General features: G+C 34.9%; 5 protein-coding genes across 5 annotated transcripts; all 5 read right to left on the bottom strand.

Annotated features, from left to right (window-relative positions):
* Window positions 1–202: 202 nt before the first annotated feature.
* On the bottom strand, window positions 203–2,322 carry LOC100742811 (odorant receptor 82a-like). The gene is made up of 5 exons (XM_003484530.3): window positions 1,298–2,322; window positions 1,124–1,223; window positions 734–844; window positions 496–651; window positions 203–430 (listed from the first exon to the last, which is right to left on the bottom strand). The coding sequence occupies exons 1-5, from the start codon at window positions 2,089–2,091 to the stop codon at window positions 380–382; spliced, it is 1,212 nt and encodes a 403-aa protein (XP_003484578.1). The 5' UTR covers window positions 2,092–2,322; the 3' UTR covers window positions 203–379.
* Window positions 2,323–2,624: 302 nt separating this feature from the next.
* On the bottom strand, window positions 2,625–5,583 carry LOC100742692 (odorant receptor 85c-like). The gene is made up of 5 exons (XM_033318505.1): window positions 4,333–5,583; window positions 4,153–4,252; window positions 2,984–3,094; window positions 2,748–2,903; window positions 2,625–2,675 (listed from the first exon to the last, which is right to left on the bottom strand). Exons 1-5 carry the CDS (start codon window positions 5,130–5,132, stop codon window positions 2,625–2,627), a joined length of 1,218 nt encoding a protein of 405 aa, XP_033174396.1. The 5' UTR covers window positions 5,133–5,583.
* An 8-nt stretch (window positions 5,584–5,591) lies between these two features.
* LOC100742576 (odorant receptor 4-like) lies at window positions 5,592–8,328 on the bottom strand. Its single transcript, XM_003484528.3, has 5 exons — window positions 7,344–8,328; window positions 6,664–6,763; window positions 6,357–6,458; window positions 6,140–6,295; window positions 5,592–5,875 (listed from the first exon to the last, which is right to left on the bottom strand). Exons 1-5 carry the CDS (start codon window positions 8,162–8,164, stop codon window positions 5,825–5,827), a joined length of 1,230 nt encoding a protein of 409 aa, XP_003484576.1. The 5' UTR covers window positions 8,165–8,328; the 3' UTR covers window positions 5,592–5,824.
* A 174-nt stretch (window positions 8,329–8,502) lies between these two features.
* LOC100740640 lies at window positions 8,503–13,998 on the bottom strand. Its single transcript, XM_012394586.3, has 11 exons — window positions 13,552–13,998; window positions 12,816–13,443; window positions 12,275–12,374; window positions 12,096–12,206; window positions 11,872–12,027; window positions 11,026–11,045; window positions 9,953–10,768; window positions 9,470–9,569; window positions 9,238–9,348; window positions 8,994–9,149; window positions 8,503–8,924 (listed from the first exon to the last, which is right to left on the bottom strand). Exons 1-11 carry the CDS (start codon window positions 13,742–13,744, stop codon window positions 8,874–8,876), a joined length of 2,442 nt encoding a protein of 813 aa, XP_012250009.2. The 5' UTR covers window positions 13,745–13,998; the 3' UTR covers window positions 8,503–8,873.
* A 622-nt stretch (window positions 13,999–14,620) lies between these two features.
* LOC100742456 lies at window positions 14,621–19,271 on the bottom strand. The gene is made up of 10 exons (XM_012394581.3): window positions 18,454–19,271; window positions 17,894–17,993; window positions 17,688–17,798; window positions 17,430–17,585; window positions 17,324–17,356; window positions 15,562–16,370; window positions 15,201–15,300; window positions 15,004–15,114; window positions 14,785–14,940; window positions 14,621–14,715 (listed from the first exon to the last, which is right to left on the bottom strand). The coding sequence occupies exons 1-10, from the start codon at window positions 19,269–19,271 to the stop codon at window positions 14,665–14,667; spliced, it is 2,445 nt and encodes an 814-aa protein (XP_012250004.1). The 3' UTR covers window positions 14,621–14,664.
* Window positions 19,272–19,695: the final 424 nt, after the last annotated feature.

The raw sequence follows: 19,695 nt of genomic DNA, 5'->3' as shown, positions 1-19,695 counted from the left end.
ACTACTTACTGTGACATTAAAAGTATTAACCACATTACAAGTACAATTATACATTTAATGTAAATACTTCCATTCTGGTATCGACGGTAAACAGTGGCCACTATGACGTCATTGGAAATTCACTTGTGACAATCAGTATGTTAATGATGCGATATAATTTCATTCTTGATGTGAAATTGAGGAGATAGTAATGCGAGGAAAATAATGAGTAATGAGAGGAACAAATAAGAAATATGAAATACGCGTATATGTACATTAAATGTATAAAATTCCAGTGCATTAGATGTAGATTCTGTGTTGCTATTGTTTGTATTCCAAATTTTACAATATCGTTTACAAAAAGTTACACAATTAAAAAATTAATTAGTAATGTATTTAATCATGTCATTTGTCGTAAGAGATTCAAATACGCGAAACCGGTCTTTACCACCTGAAATGAGAATACTTCATGTAAACGGACACACAGATATAAATAAGAGGATCAAAACGACTTACATCACCGAATGTGTAGACAGACATGTGAACCATTTTTCCAGCGGTGATTTGAACGACCACTCCCGATCGCGCGATGATCAAAATCAAGTCGAGAATTGTTTTATCGGGTAAGTAATACCAGTTTGTCATATAAACTACTTCACCAACCTTTTTGCTCTGTGAAAAATTGAATTTCGTTAGTCGTTATTACGATTTTGATATGTTGCATTTATGTCAAATATTAATATGCGCCTGATACCTGTTCTGTCAATATTTCACCTATGTAACATATTAGAAAAACGTTGAAACCGATTGAAATATATATCATAATATACGTAATGAGACTTTGAACGTTTTGATCAGCCCATTCCTGGAAGTGTCACGCAAAAGGAATAAGATAGTTATATATAAAAACTAATTTACAATGACTCCAAAAAGTATCTGCACATCATTTTCCAATGAAGCGCCCTTTTAATGGAGTTGTGTATTTCATTTTATTTATTAAAGTTTTAATTATATGAAAGTAGTATTGAATGATAGGAGATTTATCATACTTGGTTCTAATTAATTAGTAATACGTGCAATGGGGCGCAAATACTTTTTGTGAACACTGTGAATTTGACATTGAGAGAGAATGTTTGATGTATACCGAAAGAATGTAGTAACCCAGTATGCATATGTCCATCGTGCATCTAAATATCTCTAAAAAATATATCCGGTTCATCAGATTCTCGATATATCCAATGAAACTGCAATTATCATGTAACATAATCACAGTGTTCACTATCACGAAACCAACAAAAAAGAATACGAGTAATCTTACTTCAGCGTCCTCAAATGTCGCTCCACGATAACTCCTATGCTGTTAGGACCATCTGTCTTCTTCGGTTCGTTCACGAATTCAGTGATCCATACCATAACTACATTCAGCTGACCGCACGCGTGAGCAGCTAGAACAGCTGCAAGACTGAACATTCCAACTGTACTGGAATTCGCAATCATAGTACACCACGCTTGTAAAAAGAGCATGATTTCGTTCGTTGGACTTTCATCGACGTTTATTAGCTTCTTGTATACTGCACAAGGTAACACGTGTAAAATCCTCGTCTCGTTTCCAATTTGAATCTCCACTGTATCCATTGCTGCGACGAAAATAAAGCACATAATGCCACTCTGCATGAAAATAGCGCACGAAGCTGCTACATAGCGACCGAATTTCGCGTTCTTTAGCATCACCCATTGATCCTTCTCTCTGGTCACTGTTTGCCAGTCAGCTTCCATGTGTTCCATGCACTGACGTATATCTTTGCTCCGAAGTAGTAAAGTAGTGTAATTCGCGCCACTGACGATCCAATGACTGACGGGACCTAGCGACTTTAGTTTCAAATAAATACTCTCGTCTTCTAAAAACATGCGTACCAAACAAGGAATCGTAGTGAGTATTATCGAAGAGTAGCAAATGACGTTTAATGTAATCGAAACTATCTTCTCGAATCTCGTAGTAGAGGGAAACGACGGCCATACACCGATTGGTTTTAGGAACCATCGATTCAGTTGGAGACCGTAGTCACTATTGGCCTTAGCGCTTGCTCCTATTGTCACGGGCTGGTTCGTCATCGCGAAATGTAGTCGTCATTGCGATCGTAGAGACTATTAATGCATCAAAAGGCAATGCGTGGGGACTCCGGCGCAAGTTTTTTAGGTACTTATTCGCTGATCGATTCCAGTCGGTTGGAGTTGTTTCAGAACAGTTGAATAAACTTGTAAATTATTTCGCGGTATCGTGTGCACGCAAAGTGCATTTTCACTGTGTACTCAAACTTTTTTTAATCGAATTGTGTTATGTAACAAAAGCTTATAGTCGGTTTTGTCAGTTCTTTAGTGTCGTTGCTTTGTAATGCCATCTCTAGGATTTGATTTGATATTTTTGAACGAATGTCGTCTGACATTGCTTGATTTGATATGAAGGAAATATTATCAACAATTATAATAAAAATGAAAAATCTCAAAGAAAGAATAAATTTTAAAAAGAATATTCATATTGGTAGATTTATGAGACATTAAAGTGTGTTACCATTGTTTATATTTCAATTTCTACGATTTAATCTACAAAATTATATATGTAAGAAATTCATTAGAAGTGCATTTAGCTATGTCATTTGACACAGTATATTAAGATACGCAAATGCCAATCTCATCACCTGGAATAGCAAATATTATAGTTTGGAAAGAAAAATGCGTATACATAGGTAACAGATAATCATTTGACTTACATCACCGAACGTATGTATGGACATGTGAATTAATTTTCCTGCGGTGATTTCAATGACCACACTCGATCGTGCGATGATCAAAATCAACTCAAGGATTCTTTTTCTAGGTAAGATATACCAATTTGTCATATAAACTATCTCACCGACTTTCATGCACTGTCAACAATTCATTCGATTAATCGTGGATTCCTTGGTCTGGATCGGTGGACATCTTCGTGTTAACATGTCACCGGTACCTGTTCTGTTAGCAATTCACCAATATAACATAGTAGAAATGTATTGAAAGTAACTGATGCAAATATTATGAAATAGGAAGTAAGGCTTCGAACATCATGATCGGACCATTCCTAGAAATAAGTATATTCATATCTTCTGAAAAAATTTCGAATTTTATCAGAATGAATCTTTTGATGTGAAAAATGGAGATGCGATATGAGTGGGTTACGAATTTTGATGATTTTACGCGGAACACATATATTATACAAAATTGTATAGAACATCCAATATAAAGTAGTCGTGAAACAAATTTCTATTTAATTTGTCACTTTAGTTCGTGTATTCGTAATAATATTTTGAATAAATATCTACGATTAGGTACGAAACTATCGACATACGTGTGATATATAGGACAATCAAGAAATATTTTTGGACGAAGCTTTATCTTATGTTTTACGTGTTTACAAACAAGAAAAATCTGTTATATAGATACAAGCTTGATACTTCATTAAAGCATAACTCCTTGATTCAGAACTACTATACTTATGTGATGTACTGAATATACCAAATAAGAATTAATTTGAGATTGATTCGCTGGGGTAAAACAATATCAAAATCATCTTTATACAGTAATAAATTCAATATTTTATCATTGACAAGAACAAGAACCACTTTGAAATGGAATATTAACAACTAGTGACCACATTGATTGTCAATTTTCGTTTTCTAGTATAGTCCGTGTACATTTGTTTTCCGTCATATTTTTCTCATAACTTTTTAAGAATTTCAAACATTTTCGTTAGTTATTCCTATAAAACATAGTGAAAAAACATGCTCAATAGAGTCGGTGCACCTTATATATTCACGTAGTATTAATATAGTATAAGGATAGCTTGATATCGTATTAGATTGCCCAGAAAGACTTTTTCCTTTTATAAGAAAATAATAGATACGTAACATTTGTTGTTTTATATTATTTTATTGAATTATGTATGATCCATTTTGCACTATTAAGGTAAAGAGAACAACATTTGACTGATTGGGTTTCATGTTTGTATAAAGATGCATTGTTGTAAAAGACATGTTTGTAAAAGAAAGACACTTTGGGGACAACCTAATATTATTCAATGTCAGTTTAAAAAATTAGTTACATAATAAACACTACATATATCTGATGTCCCATATGTACCGTAACGATATAATACCCAACCATGCATATTGCCAAAACGCATCTAAACAACTCTGTCATGCACACCCAGCTCATTACTTCTTCTATACGTGCTATAAAACTGCAATTAACACCAACATATAATCACCAATAAAAAAAGCTATTTTCAACAAATTGACCAAAAAGATATAAGAATCTTACTCTAATGTTCTCAGATGATGTTCCACGATCGTTCCAATTTTTCTAAAAGAAGCATCCTCCTTTCTGTTACCAGCTTCATTCACGTAGTCACTGATCCAAATCGTTAACACGCTCAGTTGACCGCATGCGTGTGCTGCTAAGACACTTGCGAGGGTGTAAAATCCAATTCCGCTGGAGTCGGTGATGAAAGCCGACAGAAACTGCATTACGAGGACTATTTCGTTCGCGGGGCTCGTGTCAACTGGAATCATCCTGTTGTAAACACCAAGGGGCAACGAACGCATCATCCTTGTCTCGTTACCAACTTTAATGATCTGCGTACTGGACGCACTTACTATACAGTAAGACATGATACCACTGTGCACGAAGATCGCGCATATAGCTGACACGTATCGGCCAAACTTCGCGTGTTTCAACATTACTTGTTGCTGTTTCTCTTTCGTCACTATTTGCCAATCAGTTTCAATGTGTTCCACACAGTCACTTATATTTCTGCTTCGAAACAGCAGGTTGGTGTAGTTGATTCCACCGATGAACCAATGACCCAGAGGACCGAACACTTTTACTTTTCTATAAAAACTATCATCTTCGAAGATTAAATGAGCGACGCAGGGGATTATGCTGAACAGTATAACGACATAACAGAGGATGATCAAAGAGACGGAAATGACTTTTTCGAGTGTCGAGGTGGTGGAAAAATATGGCCAAGCACCGATCGGTTTTAAGAACCAGCGATTTAACTGGAGACTGTAATCACTGTGGCTTTTGGCGTCCGTTTTTATAATCGTGGATTCGTTCATGGTGACTGCTCATCGGAGTCGCAGTAGCTATTGAATTGCTTCTCTTACCGCAGAATAGTAGACACAAAGTTGTTCAACGCTTGCGCGGATTTTTTTCAGTAGTATTATAGTCGATCGATTAGTCTGGTTGTTAGAATTTGTCGCAGGAGAGCAAAGGGAGGTTTAGAAGTTGCTTTAGAAAGTTGGCTGTAATTGGAAGATTCGAAGAATACGAAGCACGCAACGCTTCTGCTGGTTTACTAGGTTACATTAGGTTTTATCGAGGCTGGGATGAATTTATGAAATCGATTTCTTAGACAGTGATGAGACGGCGTCGAAACGAAGTGTTAGATAGGATCGCTGCTAGTTTCAAAGTATAAGGTATAGAAATAAATGCGTTGCTTCTTCTTTACTTATATTTCTGTCTAACAGAAAATTATCATTTATCTACTAACATTGATATTTATATGTTGACTACTGGCCGAATTTTATGTCATACTCCTGGCACTGCCTATTCGGGGATATGTACAATAAAATTCTTCGCTCCGATGGAAGTACAATTGCTAACGACATTTACTATAATATTCAAAGTATTTAAAAATTTTACTAATGTTCATTTAACGAAAATAATTTACTCCTGGCGACATCAATCGACGGTACCAATATGACGTCGTTAGGACCGGTGTAGCTTTCTTGGTTTAAATTTAAAGGGGTTACATCATTGTGCGGATCATGTTCAGGTATGCGAAAGACGTTTTAAACACCTGAAAGATAGGATACACGTATATTTCTATTAAATATGTAAAATTCTAGTGCATAAGATGTAGATTCCATCAAAATTACGCAACAATTTCAGTCTACTATGAATTTAAAATATAATAAGTGCTAAATAAAAATTGGCTATACACAGATATAATAAATTGAGTAAAATTGTTTATCAATGTAAAATCCCAGCATTTTAAACATAGATTCTATCGAGAGTTCGATCAATTGTACCTTAAACGTTTTTATATTTGGTCGATACTTACGGCGCCAAAGGTAGCGATAGATATTTGTACGAATTTTCCAGCAGTAATTTTGACCACCATGCTCGATCTTGAAATAACCAGCACTAAACCGAGAGCAGTTTTGGGAGGTAGTCGGTACCATTCAGTCATATAAACTTTTTTCCCAACTCTTTCACCCTGTCGTGTATTTGATAGTTTGAGGTTTAATATAAATTCTCCTTTATTGTTACTTTCTTACCTGTTCAGTAATTATTTCCCCGATATAACAGAATATAAATATATTAAATACCATGGACGCATACAGTATAGCGTATGCGATTATTACATCCTTCGATTTTTCCTGAGAAATTAAAATATGTGTGTCGTATAAATAGTTACGCGAATTAAGTAGAAAAGTCAACGTATGAGTCGCCGTTCTCTATTTAACACTACTTTATTTACGTCAGAAGGTATCCGAATATTAAAGTGACTTTAACTCTGCTAAATGATATTATAGAAATATTTCTAATACATAAATTTTTTTTTAGTTCTATCTTGAAGCGTACCGTGAGCAAATAATATTTGATCATGCACATGTTCATCGTACATCCCACCAACTCAACGAGACATATCATATTCATAACTTTCTCTATAGATGCCATGAGACTGAAAGTAATATTTTCGTAATATAAACCCATCATAGAAATTTCATAGCAAAATAACATTACAAAATAATAAACGTATAAATTCATCAGAGAAAATTAATTTAGTATAAATAATTTTTCCTACGATTAGAAATGCTTAAATTATTTTGTCGTAGTGATACAGTAGTGTCGTGTTTCATCTATTTAGTGTCTTACTTGAATTTCTAAATCTTAATAATTTGCAAAAAAAAAGTCCATTCTTTCAAAAGCATGTTGATCATAGTCAATAAATCTAGGTACCTTACAATTATCATTGCGGATGACAGATATATCTGAATTAGAAATGCAAATAATAATCAACAGAAGAATCAAATAAGAACGTATTCTAGAAAATGCTGTATCAATAAATAAGTCGAGTACCCAATAACTTGCAATTTTATCATACTTTGCAAGTCTTAAAAGGATACTTGGCTGAAATAGAAGTATAAAACAAAAAGAAAAAAAAGACAAGAAATAACATAGTCTCATTGATATTATCAAATAATCCATACCATTAAATGAGACATATATGCACAAATAACAACACAATAACCAGTAAGAACCTTAATGTTCGCAGATGATGTTCAACGATAATCCCAAGCTTCCTCTGAGCGACTTTCTGTTCTTCCTGTTTCTCCTCCTCCTTCGTATTCACCAAATTGTCCAACCTGGCCATCACCACGTTCAATTGACCACTTGCATGCATCGTTAGGACAGCTGCTAAGCCACAAGCACCCACCGTGACAGAGGTCACGACGAACCCAGAAAGGAGCTGCAGGGTGAGCACGATCTCATTCGCTGGACTGAATCTAACGTCCAACAAATTCGTGTAAAACGGATAAGGTAACGGGTACATGGAGTAACTGTCATTCCCCAGATGAAACATCATCTTCTTAAAGCCATTAGTCACTGTGTAGGCTAGAACGCCACTGTGCATGCACAATGCAGCTACGAGCGCGATGAAACGCCCGACCTTCGCGTTTTTTAACATCAATTCACGATCGCTTTCATTTTCGACGATCTGCCAGTCGCGCTCCACATGTTTTATGCAACGGACGATATCGTCGATTCTCGACAAGAGGCAACAATAATTCAGTTCTCCCATCAGCCAATGACTAACTGGACCAATGGCCTTCATCCTCGTCTTCGAGTTTTCAGCTTCGTACGCAATATACAATATACAAGGTACGATCATGAAGATAATCAACGAATGGCAAATAAAGTTCAACGATCTAACGAATAATCTCTGCGTTCTGGTTGTCTTAGCAAGCCTCGGCCACGCTCCGATTGGTTGCATTAACCAGCGATTCACCTGGATGCTATATTCGAAATCACGAGCGTAAATAACGTTGGATATCCGTGGTTCGCTAGTCAAGTCCAACATGATTACTTCGCGGAGATCGTTTGTGGAGTGACTAACTCAAGTTTCAGGTATAATGCTATGGTAAAATGGCGCATGCGCGATTTTTTTCTCGACCGGGTATGCAAAGTTGCGCCATGGCGAGAATATTTAACGAATAAATGTAATGGTACAAACGGAGAATGCTCATTGATTTATCTACTAAGGTTGTAGGGTGAATTGGAATCGATATACCTTAGGGTATAGTTTTTAGCCTGCGATTTCCATCATTTTTATGAGGGAAGCAAGTTGATAAAGTGCATGATAAGTGTCTTTTGGATCTTTAAATAATGAATTTTGTACGTGCGTTTTTGTATGTATAAAATAAATTTGACTAACTAATTAAGACAATACACTCGGTAGATACATATTTACCGCAGATATAATTTTTCACCAGAAAGCCCTAAATTATTGGTAAAAGAAATATATTCTTTAAGATATACTGCACTTAAATTGAAACGCATTTTACTGAACTCAAATATTAGAATATTTATGGATTACTCTACAAAATATCGAGACTGAAGGGACTAATACAAGGAATAACGAAATCATGTTGTTCATGCTAATAATAAACTTTCTCATTATGCTGAAAATATTAGTTTCATTAACTCTATAATACAGCATATATAGACACATAAAGTTCTAATAAATTTCTATATATTACCAAGAATAAATGGTTATATTATTCAAATGTTCAAGTTAATGCTCGTAACATGTTTAAGAAAGCCATCGCCGTTTTAACGACCTATTCGTTCAAAATATTTTTTATTAACTTGCGAATTTACGTAAGAAACATCAATAGTCTCACACTTACATCGCTAAAAGTACTAATAGATAATTCAATCATATTTCCTGCGGTGAATTTTATCGTCGAATTGGACATTGCAATGATTAAAATGCAGCCAAGCTTCTTTTTTCCTGTCAATCGGTACCAGTCGATCATATATGTCATTTCACCAACTTTTTTGCACTATTTTAAGATATTCATTTTTATTAATTCCTATTGCCATAGTGTGGTCTTTTGTGTGAAAAATTTATTAAAATACGATTGCATGTACCTGTTCAGCAACTAGTTCACCTATATAACAGAATATAAAAATATTGAAAGAGAACGATATCATTAAGATCATGTAACTTATCGATTGCATAATATCATTCGAATTCCATTCCTGTCGCATCAAGAAAATAAAACCAATATTAATAGTGTATTGGTTGATATGATATATGTTAATACAGATGTTAATAGATCTTTGCATGCATGTTTATTTGATAGTTTTGTTGCGTGCATACCACTATAAAATAATATCCGAGAAGACACATGTTCATCATACATCCCAAAAATTCTACGAAAGATATTTGTTGAAGCGCATTTTCGGTGAGCGCCAGAAATCTGAAATGTGATGAATGTAAATTGCAAACACAATAACTGAACGAAACGGATTCCCAGTTATCGAAATTGCAAATGTAAATTTTCAAAGTTTTTAATTTTCAAATATCCTACCACCTATATTCTGAAATTTCTAAATTTTTTCAAATTTCATATACTATCACAAATTTTTAAGTTTTCAAAACCGCACGTTCACGAAGTTTTTAAATTATCAGATCGAGGAATACAAATTTTCAAGTACCAAATATTACATTTCATATCCATACATACTATAAAGGAGTGGGTTATCCGATTAGATACTGTGATATCACTTGGATTATATTTTGAATGAAAATAAAAATAAAATACAAATGTCACGAGATAATTACTTAATAAATTTTACTCACCTCAGTATCCGATTGTGTTGGGTGACTATGCTAGCGATTCTTTCATCCACGATATTACTCATATCGGATCGACCACCGATCAAATGTTCCAGCCAGTTCATTAATACTTGCATCTGACCGCAAGCATGCACTGCAAATACAGCGGCGATACTGCAAGCCGCTGATGTTACAATATGCATTACGACACCTGTTAGAGTTTGGATGGAGAAGATAATTTCATTACTAGGACTGTAACGAACGTCAGCGATCAATCTCGAGGCAGGAAAGGGTAACGGGACGAAGCTCAAATTTCCATCCTCTGTTACCACTTGACCAACGCTAGCAGGCACAACAATGTAGAAAAACGCAAAACCACTAAATAAGAAAAAGGTGCAGATGGCCACTAATCTTCGTCCGTAATTCGCGTTCTGTGCCATGATATTTCTATCTTCGTGATGTTCGATATTCTTCCAGTCCCATTCGATGCGTTCGCATCCCTCGTTGATGTGATTTTCTTGTAGTATCAAAAGACAATATTTCATAAACGTCATTAGGAAAAAGCTCAGTGGGCCAATCATTTTGATTTTATGATACGCTTCTTCTACTTCTATAACGAGGTACAGAGTACACGATACGAGCATGAAGCCGATTAAACCGAAACAAATAACATTAATGAGCGAAGATAAATATTTTCCTAGTAACGATTTACGTAAATTTGGCCAAGTACCAATTGGTATCAGCAACCAACGATTCCACTGAATACTCAAATCCACGTTTCTCTTATAATCATGCTCGGTCACAACAGGTTTCTCTTTATTCATCGTTGATACTCGAGAGCTTGTTTGCAACTAAGCTTGCTCGCGGTTCGATGGAAGTTCAAATGAAAAGTGACATTGCGCGTGCGCTCGTATTCCAAAGGGAGAAAGAAAGTACATGAATTATTTTTCGTAGTTTCAAAGTCCTTTGGGATTTTGCTTATGTTACCTCATGCGTTACGATTACGGCAGGATGGATGATATCTAGGGGCATTGATTTTTACAACTGTATTGCGTGTTTGCCAACAGATTGAAGGAATCAATTTGTAGAACATGAACTTTTTTTCATACTTTTCATACTTTCTAATGTTCATACTTTCTAATGTAATACGTTCTCGATGTTTTCTTCAAAATGTTTATAAATGGGATTATTGTTGATTATCAAATTGAGCGAAGAATATTCTTCTTGAATTTGTGACGGTAGGAATTTAAAAAAAAAGGATGGAACACGGTAATATGAGATATATGTATGTATTAACTCTTGCTCGCGTATGTATTCGAAGAATATTCTTCTTGAATTTGTGACGGTAGGAATTTAAAAAAAAAAGGATGGAACACGGTAACATGAGATATAGGCTCGCGTATGTATCTGAATTTGTGACGGTAGGAATTTAAAAAAAAAGGATGGAACACGGTAATATGAGATATATGTATGTATTAACTCTTGCTCGCGTATGTATTAACTCTTCTACATTTTGTGGGTCATTTTAAAGCGTGGAAAATTGTTTATGTTTGTTGCAAAATGTATACGTGATTTCTCTTTTCAATTTGTATACTAACGAATTTTCTTGGAACGTTAGAAGTCTTCTTTCTCGTCAACGTTAAGGCGAAATCGGGACAAGCAAATTCGAGGATCCCAGCAGTATTAAAATTGGTATAACATATTTATTGCGTTTAATGACGATTATAACATAATGAATCAATAACAGCGCAAATAAATTTTATTGTAATATATTGAGACACTATACAGGTAGTATTTAGACTATATTTTTCTTTAACCAACGTTCATGTCAATGTTCGTAGGACATTCAAAAATGCAACCGCTGTCTTAACAATCTATTCGTACAGGAAATAAATTTTGAAATGAGGCATTCATGAATGCGGTTGAAATAATTTCATACTTACGTCACTGAAGGTAGTTAAGCACAGTTCAACCATGTTGCCAGCCGTCAATTTAATCGACGAATTAGCCATTGCCATGATCAATACAAAGCAAAGCTTTCTGGTTCCTGATATTCGATACCAGTCAACCATATACGATGTTTCCGCAATTTTTTTACACTGGAAAAAATTATGTAAAAAGTATGATATTAAGGAAATTTCAAGAATTAATTACAAAAATATCTAACCTGTTCCGCTACCACTTCGCCTATATAGCAAAATATAAAAATATTGAACGTAAGAGATATTAGTAATATAAAAAACGTTATGGCGCTGGTTAAATGACTGGAACTCCACTCCTAAAACACCGGTAAACTGTGCATGAAGTTTATATATATTTATCGATATATGTGTCTTGTTCCCTTACCACAATAACGTAGTACCCAAGAAGACATATGTTTAACATGCAACCAATAAATTCTACGAATGACACTTGTTGCAGTGTTTTCTCTGTAAGCGCTAGGAAGCTGAAATGTAAATCAATATCGCTTATCGATAACACTGATGTTAACCTTCGTAACATCAGGAATTCGAAATTCTTTAAAACTTGAAGCTTTTACAGCTTTTAGAAACAAAATTCAAGTTTCTAAATTTAGAAGTTTTTAATCTTCATAATTTCTGAAATTTAAATTTTTCAACTCAGGACTTCAGACGGTTTTTTTTTTGTAAAATTCTGCCAATCGAAATTTTCAAGTTGTAATATTCAAATTTCAGATTTTTATGCGATGTTACTTCAGGGATTTAAATTTCTCAAATTTAAAAGTTCAGATTGCGACGTATGTTCAGAGGTAGGAACTAGGAGTTTCATAGATTTCAAATCAAACAACTTGAGTTTCCGAATTAAAGGCTGAAATTTTCAATCCCGAGCTACTATTCTTATTTTACTAAAATCCAGAATTTTTACACACTTCAATATTCGAACGTGTTGACTCACGACGTTGGCGATTCTGCTGTCGACGTTGTTATACATATCTGACCGCCCATCGATCAAATGTTTCAGCCAGCTCGTCAAAACCTGCATCTGACCACATGCGTGCACCGCAAATATAGCAGCTAAACTGCAAGCCGCTGACGTAATACTATGCATCAAATAGCCACTTACTAATTGAAGAGAAAATACAATCTCGTTTATGGGACTATATCGAGTATCCATGATAAATCTCGAGAAAGGGAACACCAGAGGAATGAAGGTCACATTGACATCTGCCGCAGGAATTTTTCCAACGCTAATAGGTATGGCGATATAATAAAAAGCGAAACCACTATACATAAAAAATGCACAGATAATAACCAATCTTCTTCCAAAATTCGCATTCGTTATCATGATTTCTCTGTCCTCAGAGTACGTAATATTCTTCCAGTCCCATTCGATGCGTTTGATACACTCGCGAATATCATCTTCGTGAAGGATCAACAGATGATACTTTAAAAACGCCATCACGCAGAAACTCAACGGACCAAATAATTTGATTCTGTTATAAACGTCTTTCACTTCGAGAATTAAGTACAGGCTGCAGGGTACCAAGAGGAAACAAAGAAACGCCATCACGCAGAAACTCAACGGACCAAATAATTTGATTCTGTTGTAAGCATCTTTCACTTCGAGAATTAAGTACAGGCTCCAGGGTACCAAGAGGAAACAAATCAAACTATAGCAAATGGTATTTATGAACCGATAGAAATATTTTTCTGCCATCAAAATGTTAGGAGAAGCTGGCCAGACGCCGATTGGCTTCAAAATCCATCGACTGTACCGAATACTCAAATCAACGTTCCTCTTGCAGTCGTGGTCCGTCGTAAGATACGACGAGCCGTTCGTTACTGATTTTTGCATCATCGAAGTTCAAATGCTTCCTTCATACTAACTATTGCCGTAGTTTGTAACTATTCTAAGAAAAATAATGCTGCGCTTGCGCTGCCGTGTCGATTTCTCTCGAAAAGGGGAGAACGAAAGTTTATTTTTTCCATTGGATTGAATCTTCCCCGCTTTTTCGCATTATAAATGCATATGGTAGGGCGAATAACGGTGAAACATCGATTCATTGACTTGTCAAGCGTCAGTAAATCAATCTTACTGATATTCCTCGAAGGTATTTCAAGATCACAGGAAAACATGATAAATATATTTTTGACGATTTTTTAATTTTAACATCATAATCTTATAATTAAAAAGTATCATTTTCGCATAAGATAATTAAATGTAAAAAAGAGACCTGTTGATCTAGTGATATTGTCGAAGAAGTTTTGTACAAGTCAAGACTGTAACTGTTAAGGTAAATATTGCTTTAATATTTTCATTATTGCAATGCTATGATAAGCAATGTTGTTAATGTTATAAAGGGACTGTGAAAAGATAAGTAAAAGGAAAATTCTGGTATCATGGAATTAATTGATAACGTACTGAATTGTAAAACTGCTCTCGTGTGAAAAATGGAAAATGTGATAAAGCGTTCTTCATCCGTAGTCTTCGATTGTTGTGCGTGTATTATCGTTTTTTTCCGCTTCTCAAATAAAAGAACAAAATCACAGTGAAAACTGAGAAAGTGAAGAGAGTGTTACTATGTCACCAACTTGAGCTGTGGACTGTTTTATTCATCTTTATAATCAAAATACCTTTTTCTTAGGTTTTAACACGGTGACAACGACGTCGTACGATTCTTATTTTTCATAAGAAAAAGATCAGTAATTACTTAAGTTATTTTTAATAAAAAAAAAAAGAATAATAGATTCTACATCAGATCGTGTTTCCAAGAATGTTCAAGTTAATGTTCGTAGCACGTTTAAGAAAGCAACCGATGTTTTAACTACCTATTTGCACAGAATACTTTGGTCAGTTTATAGAAATGTAATTATAATGATCCCTAAATTGATACTTACATCGGAAAAAGTACTCATAGACAATTCCACCATGTTCCCTGCTGTCAATTTTCTCGACGAATCGGACATTGCGATTATCAAGACGCAACATAGTTTTTTCTTTCCATATAATCGATACCATTCAATCATGTACGTCATTTCTCCTACTTTTCTAGACTGTTAGAAAATATATCACAATTGCGTACAAAACGATGATGCCAATTTCGAAAAAACTTCTACCTTATCAGCCACGAGTTCTCCTATGTAACAAAATATAAAAATATTAAATGTAAGGGATACAAGTAACACACTGTAAGTCATGACGTCTGTTAGATGATTCGAATTCCATTCCTGCAATATCAAGAAGATATATACGTATGTTTATAACATTCGGTAATTGGTAAACCGTAAGTTTTAGATATCTACAAATTTTGTACCATGATGATATAATATCCAAGAAGACATATATCTAACGTACATCCTAAAAATTCCACGTACGATACTTGTTGAAGCGCTCTCTCTATAAGGGATAAAAATCTGAAACATCGAAACATTAGCACAATTCCAAAGCTGATTTCCAACCTAAAGTCTTAAATGTAACAAGCTTTAGAAATCAAACAATCTTTATTCGTGGATTTTAAAATTGCATATTCAAATATAAAAATTCAATATTCATACTTCAAAAATTAAACCTAGAACCAGTAGTATAGTATAATTAAAAAGTAGCAGTATAACTCTAGGAATTACAAGATAATAATGCTATGCGATTTTACCGTACGACAAATACATCTTACACACTTCAATATTCGAACGTGTTGACTCACGATCTTGGCGATTCGCTGATCGACGCAATCATGCATGTCTAATCTACCATCTATCAAATGGTTTAGCCAAGTCATCAACACCTGCATTTGGCCGCAGGCGTGTACAGCAAATATTGCAGCCAAACTGCAAGCGGCTGAAGTTATACCGTGCATCAGGGCGCCAGCCAAAAATTGAATAGAAAACACTATCTCATTCGTAGGACTGTAACGAGTGTCGATGATAAATCTCGAGAAGGGGAACACCATGGGGATGAATGTTGCATTGGTTCCCTCTATTGGTATTCTTTCAACGCTCATCGGTACAGCAATGTAAAAAAAGATGAAACCACTGTACATGAAAAAGGTGCACGCGATGACTAGTTTTCTTCCAAAGTTAGCATTCGTCATCATGAGCTCTCTGTCTTTAGGGTACGTGATATTTTTCCAATCCCATTCGATACGTTCAACGCACTCGCGAATGTCTTCTTCGTGAAGTATCAGAAGATAATACTTTAAAAGCGCCATCACGCAGAAGCTCAATGGGCCGAATAGTTTAATTCTGTTATAAACGTCTTCCACTTCGAGAATTACGTACAAGCTTCCAGGTAACAAGAGAAACATGATCAAAGCGTAATAAATGGCGTTTAATAGCACGCCAAAATACTTTTTTACCGCCGAAGCGTCCCGAGAATTTGGCCACACGCCGATCAGTTTTAATATCCAACGACTGCTTCGAATACTTAAATTTACGCCCTTCTTGTAATCTTGGTCGACTTTGATAGACGACATGATTACTCTGCTTTGCTAGAACTTGAAAGCTCTCTTAATACTGACTGTTTATAAGTTGCTGACTGTTCCAAGGAAAATATCGACGCGCTTGCGCCGCCTTTACCAATTTCTCTCGGAAGGGTGGAATAAAAGTTGATAAAAGTTCCCTGTTTGGGACTTCTCTTGTTATGCATTATGAGTGTGGACTGCAGCAGAATCGCGATGACACATCGATAGATTGATTTTTTTTAACGTTGATGGAACAGAATTGCCACTGTTTATTGCAACCTGAGTTCTTCGTCTTCTTCGATCTCATTTTTTATGCACTGCTGTGTTGCTTTTTTTTCAAAGCTACTATCTATTTCTGTATCCAACAATATAATTATTGAAGTGGGAATACAAAAATTGAAATTTGAAGTCGAGGAACACAATGGGCATTGTGTCTCAAATGCCAGAATGGACCTTTTTCGATTCATCGATATCTAATTTTTGTCCTTTCTAACGTTCTATTCATCAGTGTTTAAACCTGGACAGTATTTTTATAGCTGTGTAGACAATCGTACGATACCTTATATGTATCATAATATATTTTTAAGTGGTGAGATCATAAACACAATAATTTTTTAGAATATCTGTCAGACGATCAATATGTACAAAAAGATACGTTCTAACAAAGTCAGAAACTGAAAGAACATCAGACGATATAATACAAACAATATTCTAGTAACATGACGATTCTTTCGTCTCTCACATCTTTTTTATTCTTCAATACCTTTATAAAACATGCATTTTCATTCATCCTAAATAGTACAAAAAATGTATAATATTGAAGACGAGTAACAACAACCACAAGTAACATCGAACATGTAAAACACACTGAAAATCGTGTGATATAACAGTAAAGATTTTTTTTTTTTTATGGATATACATCAACGATCATAAAAAATATGTTCACATTATGAAATAACCATTTAAGTCGTTTTTCGTAGTACGTTTAAAAAAGTGACTGCCGTTTTAACAACCTATTTGTTAAAAAAAATTTTTTAATTAATTCTTACGCAAGAAAAAAGATTCAAATAACAATTTCATACATACATCAGCGAACGTGTTGATAGTTAGATTTACGATGTTCCCAGCCGTCAATTTTATCGTACAATTCGACATAGCAATAATCAAAACGCAACAAAGCTTCTTGTTCCCTTGCAATCGATACCACTCAATCATGTACGACGTTTCGCCAATTTTCCTACACTATCGTATCATATTTTGTCGTTAAAATATTTTTCATTCGAAAAGATAGAGTTTTAGATTATTACTCGATTAATAGAAATTTATTTAAAAGTGAAAACTTACCTCCTCAGTCACGATCTCGCCTATATAACAAAATATGAAAATATTGAATGTAATCGATATAAGTAAAATCATATAAGTTAGGGCGCTCGTGACGTCATTCGATTTCAGTTCCTATAATACGAAAGGAGAATTTGTATATTTTAGGATCTAGGATCATCGAGATTAATAGGATCTGAACCTTAGATCAAGTTTATCAATTATCATACCATGATTACGTAATATCCAACGAGACATATATCTAGTGTACATCCTAAAAACTCGGTGAATGAAATTTGCTGTATCGTATTTTCTATGAGCGTCAAAAATCTGAAACAATCGACGATATTTTCTGATACACAGTGACAGATATTAGAGTCGTGCAATGTGAAACAATATCACAAGTTTTGTAGAAAAAGTCTACAAACGATTATAAATTTATTAACAATTTTTCCTTGAAGCCTCTGCACTCCGAAAAGTTCTATATACAATCGGCCAGCAATTCCAACACTTTTTTCACTTTTACTTTCACAGTGAAATCTTTTGAAATTGAACATTATATTACGAAAAGAAAAAGATTACGAATATAACGATGAAAAGATTCTGAATAAATATAGTACAGATAATGTTCTTTTTTCTATTTTCAGTGAAAATCAAATAACAATTTTCGCCTTATCAACGTCATTAAAGCAACGTCGATAGAGTGCAAAAGATTAAAATTCTTCCCTTAATGATCGATTACGAATAAATAAACGTTACACGCATAAATAAATAATAAACATTTACACACTTTAGGATTCGGACATGTTGGCACACGATGTCAGCGATTCTACCATCTACACGTTCACTCATATCCGATCGACCGTCTACGAGATGCTTCAACCAATTCATCAACACCTGCATCTGACCGCAAGCGTGAACCGCGAAAGCAGCCGCTAAACTGCAAGCCGCTGATGTAATGCCATGCATCAAACAACCAGCCACCAATTGAATCGAAAAAACGATCTCATTCGTAGGACTATAACGCGTGTCAACCATAAACCTTGAAAATGGGAATACCAGTGGAATGAAGGTAAGACTTTCATTTTCTGCTGCTACTCTGCCCACGCTAATAGGTATAGCGATATAATAAAATACGAAACCGCTGTACATGAATAAGGTGCAGACGACCACCAATTTTCGTCCGAAACTCGCGTTCACTGTCATGATTTCGCGATCTTCTCTGTTTGTCATGTTCTTCCAATCCCATTTGATTCGTTCCAAGCATTCACGAATGTCAGCTTTGTGTACGATCAAAGAATAGTATTTTGCGAACGCCATCGCGCAGAAAATCAGAGGGCCGAATTGTTTCAGTTTACCGTAAGTATCTTCTATCTCGAGGAAAACGTATAAGACGCAGGGAATAAAGAGAAAACTGATCAGACTGTAACAAGTGATATTTATGAACCAGTAGAAGTATCGTCGGATTCTTGAAATGGAATTTGAATATGGCCAAAGGCCTATGGATTTTAATAACCAAAGATTCCATTGAATACTTAAATTCACGTTTTTTTCGTACTCGCTGTCCGTTATACGGAATTTTTTATTGTTTATGCCTGACGTTTGCATGCTTGATGCTTGAACGCTCGTTTAAGACTAAATTGTCTGATCACTGCTTAAAGGGGAAAAATAAGCGGCGCGCTTGCGCTCGATTTTCTGATTTCCGATCAGAAGGGAGGACGAAAGTGGTCTGCTGCATTTAGTTTTACCCTTTCACGAAGTTCAGTTTTATGTATTATAAGTGTAGAGAGAATGACAGTGGAACATCGATCAATTGATTCCTTCGACACGTCAGCGAAACATTAATAACGTTGCTGTGCGGTTTTAGAGAATCAATTTATGATGGTGACTAGTTGTCATTTCTCTTCTGTACAATACATTCTTTTATTCGCAATATTTATTATTTACTCTAATACCAAAGATAAGAACATTTGTTAATATGTGAAAGATCATAACGATTCATAATATTATATAGCGTGAAGCAAATTTTACT

Source organism: Bombus impatiens, unplaced genomic scaffold (assembly GCF_000188095.3).
Source record: "Bombus impatiens unplaced genomic scaffold, BIMP_2.2 scf_0017, whole genome shotgun sequence".
Taxonomy (NCBI): domain Eukaryota; kingdom Metazoa; phylum Arthropoda; class Insecta; order Hymenoptera; family Apidae; genus Bombus; species Bombus impatiens.
This window is presented reverse-complemented; position numbering and strand designations above follow the sequence as displayed.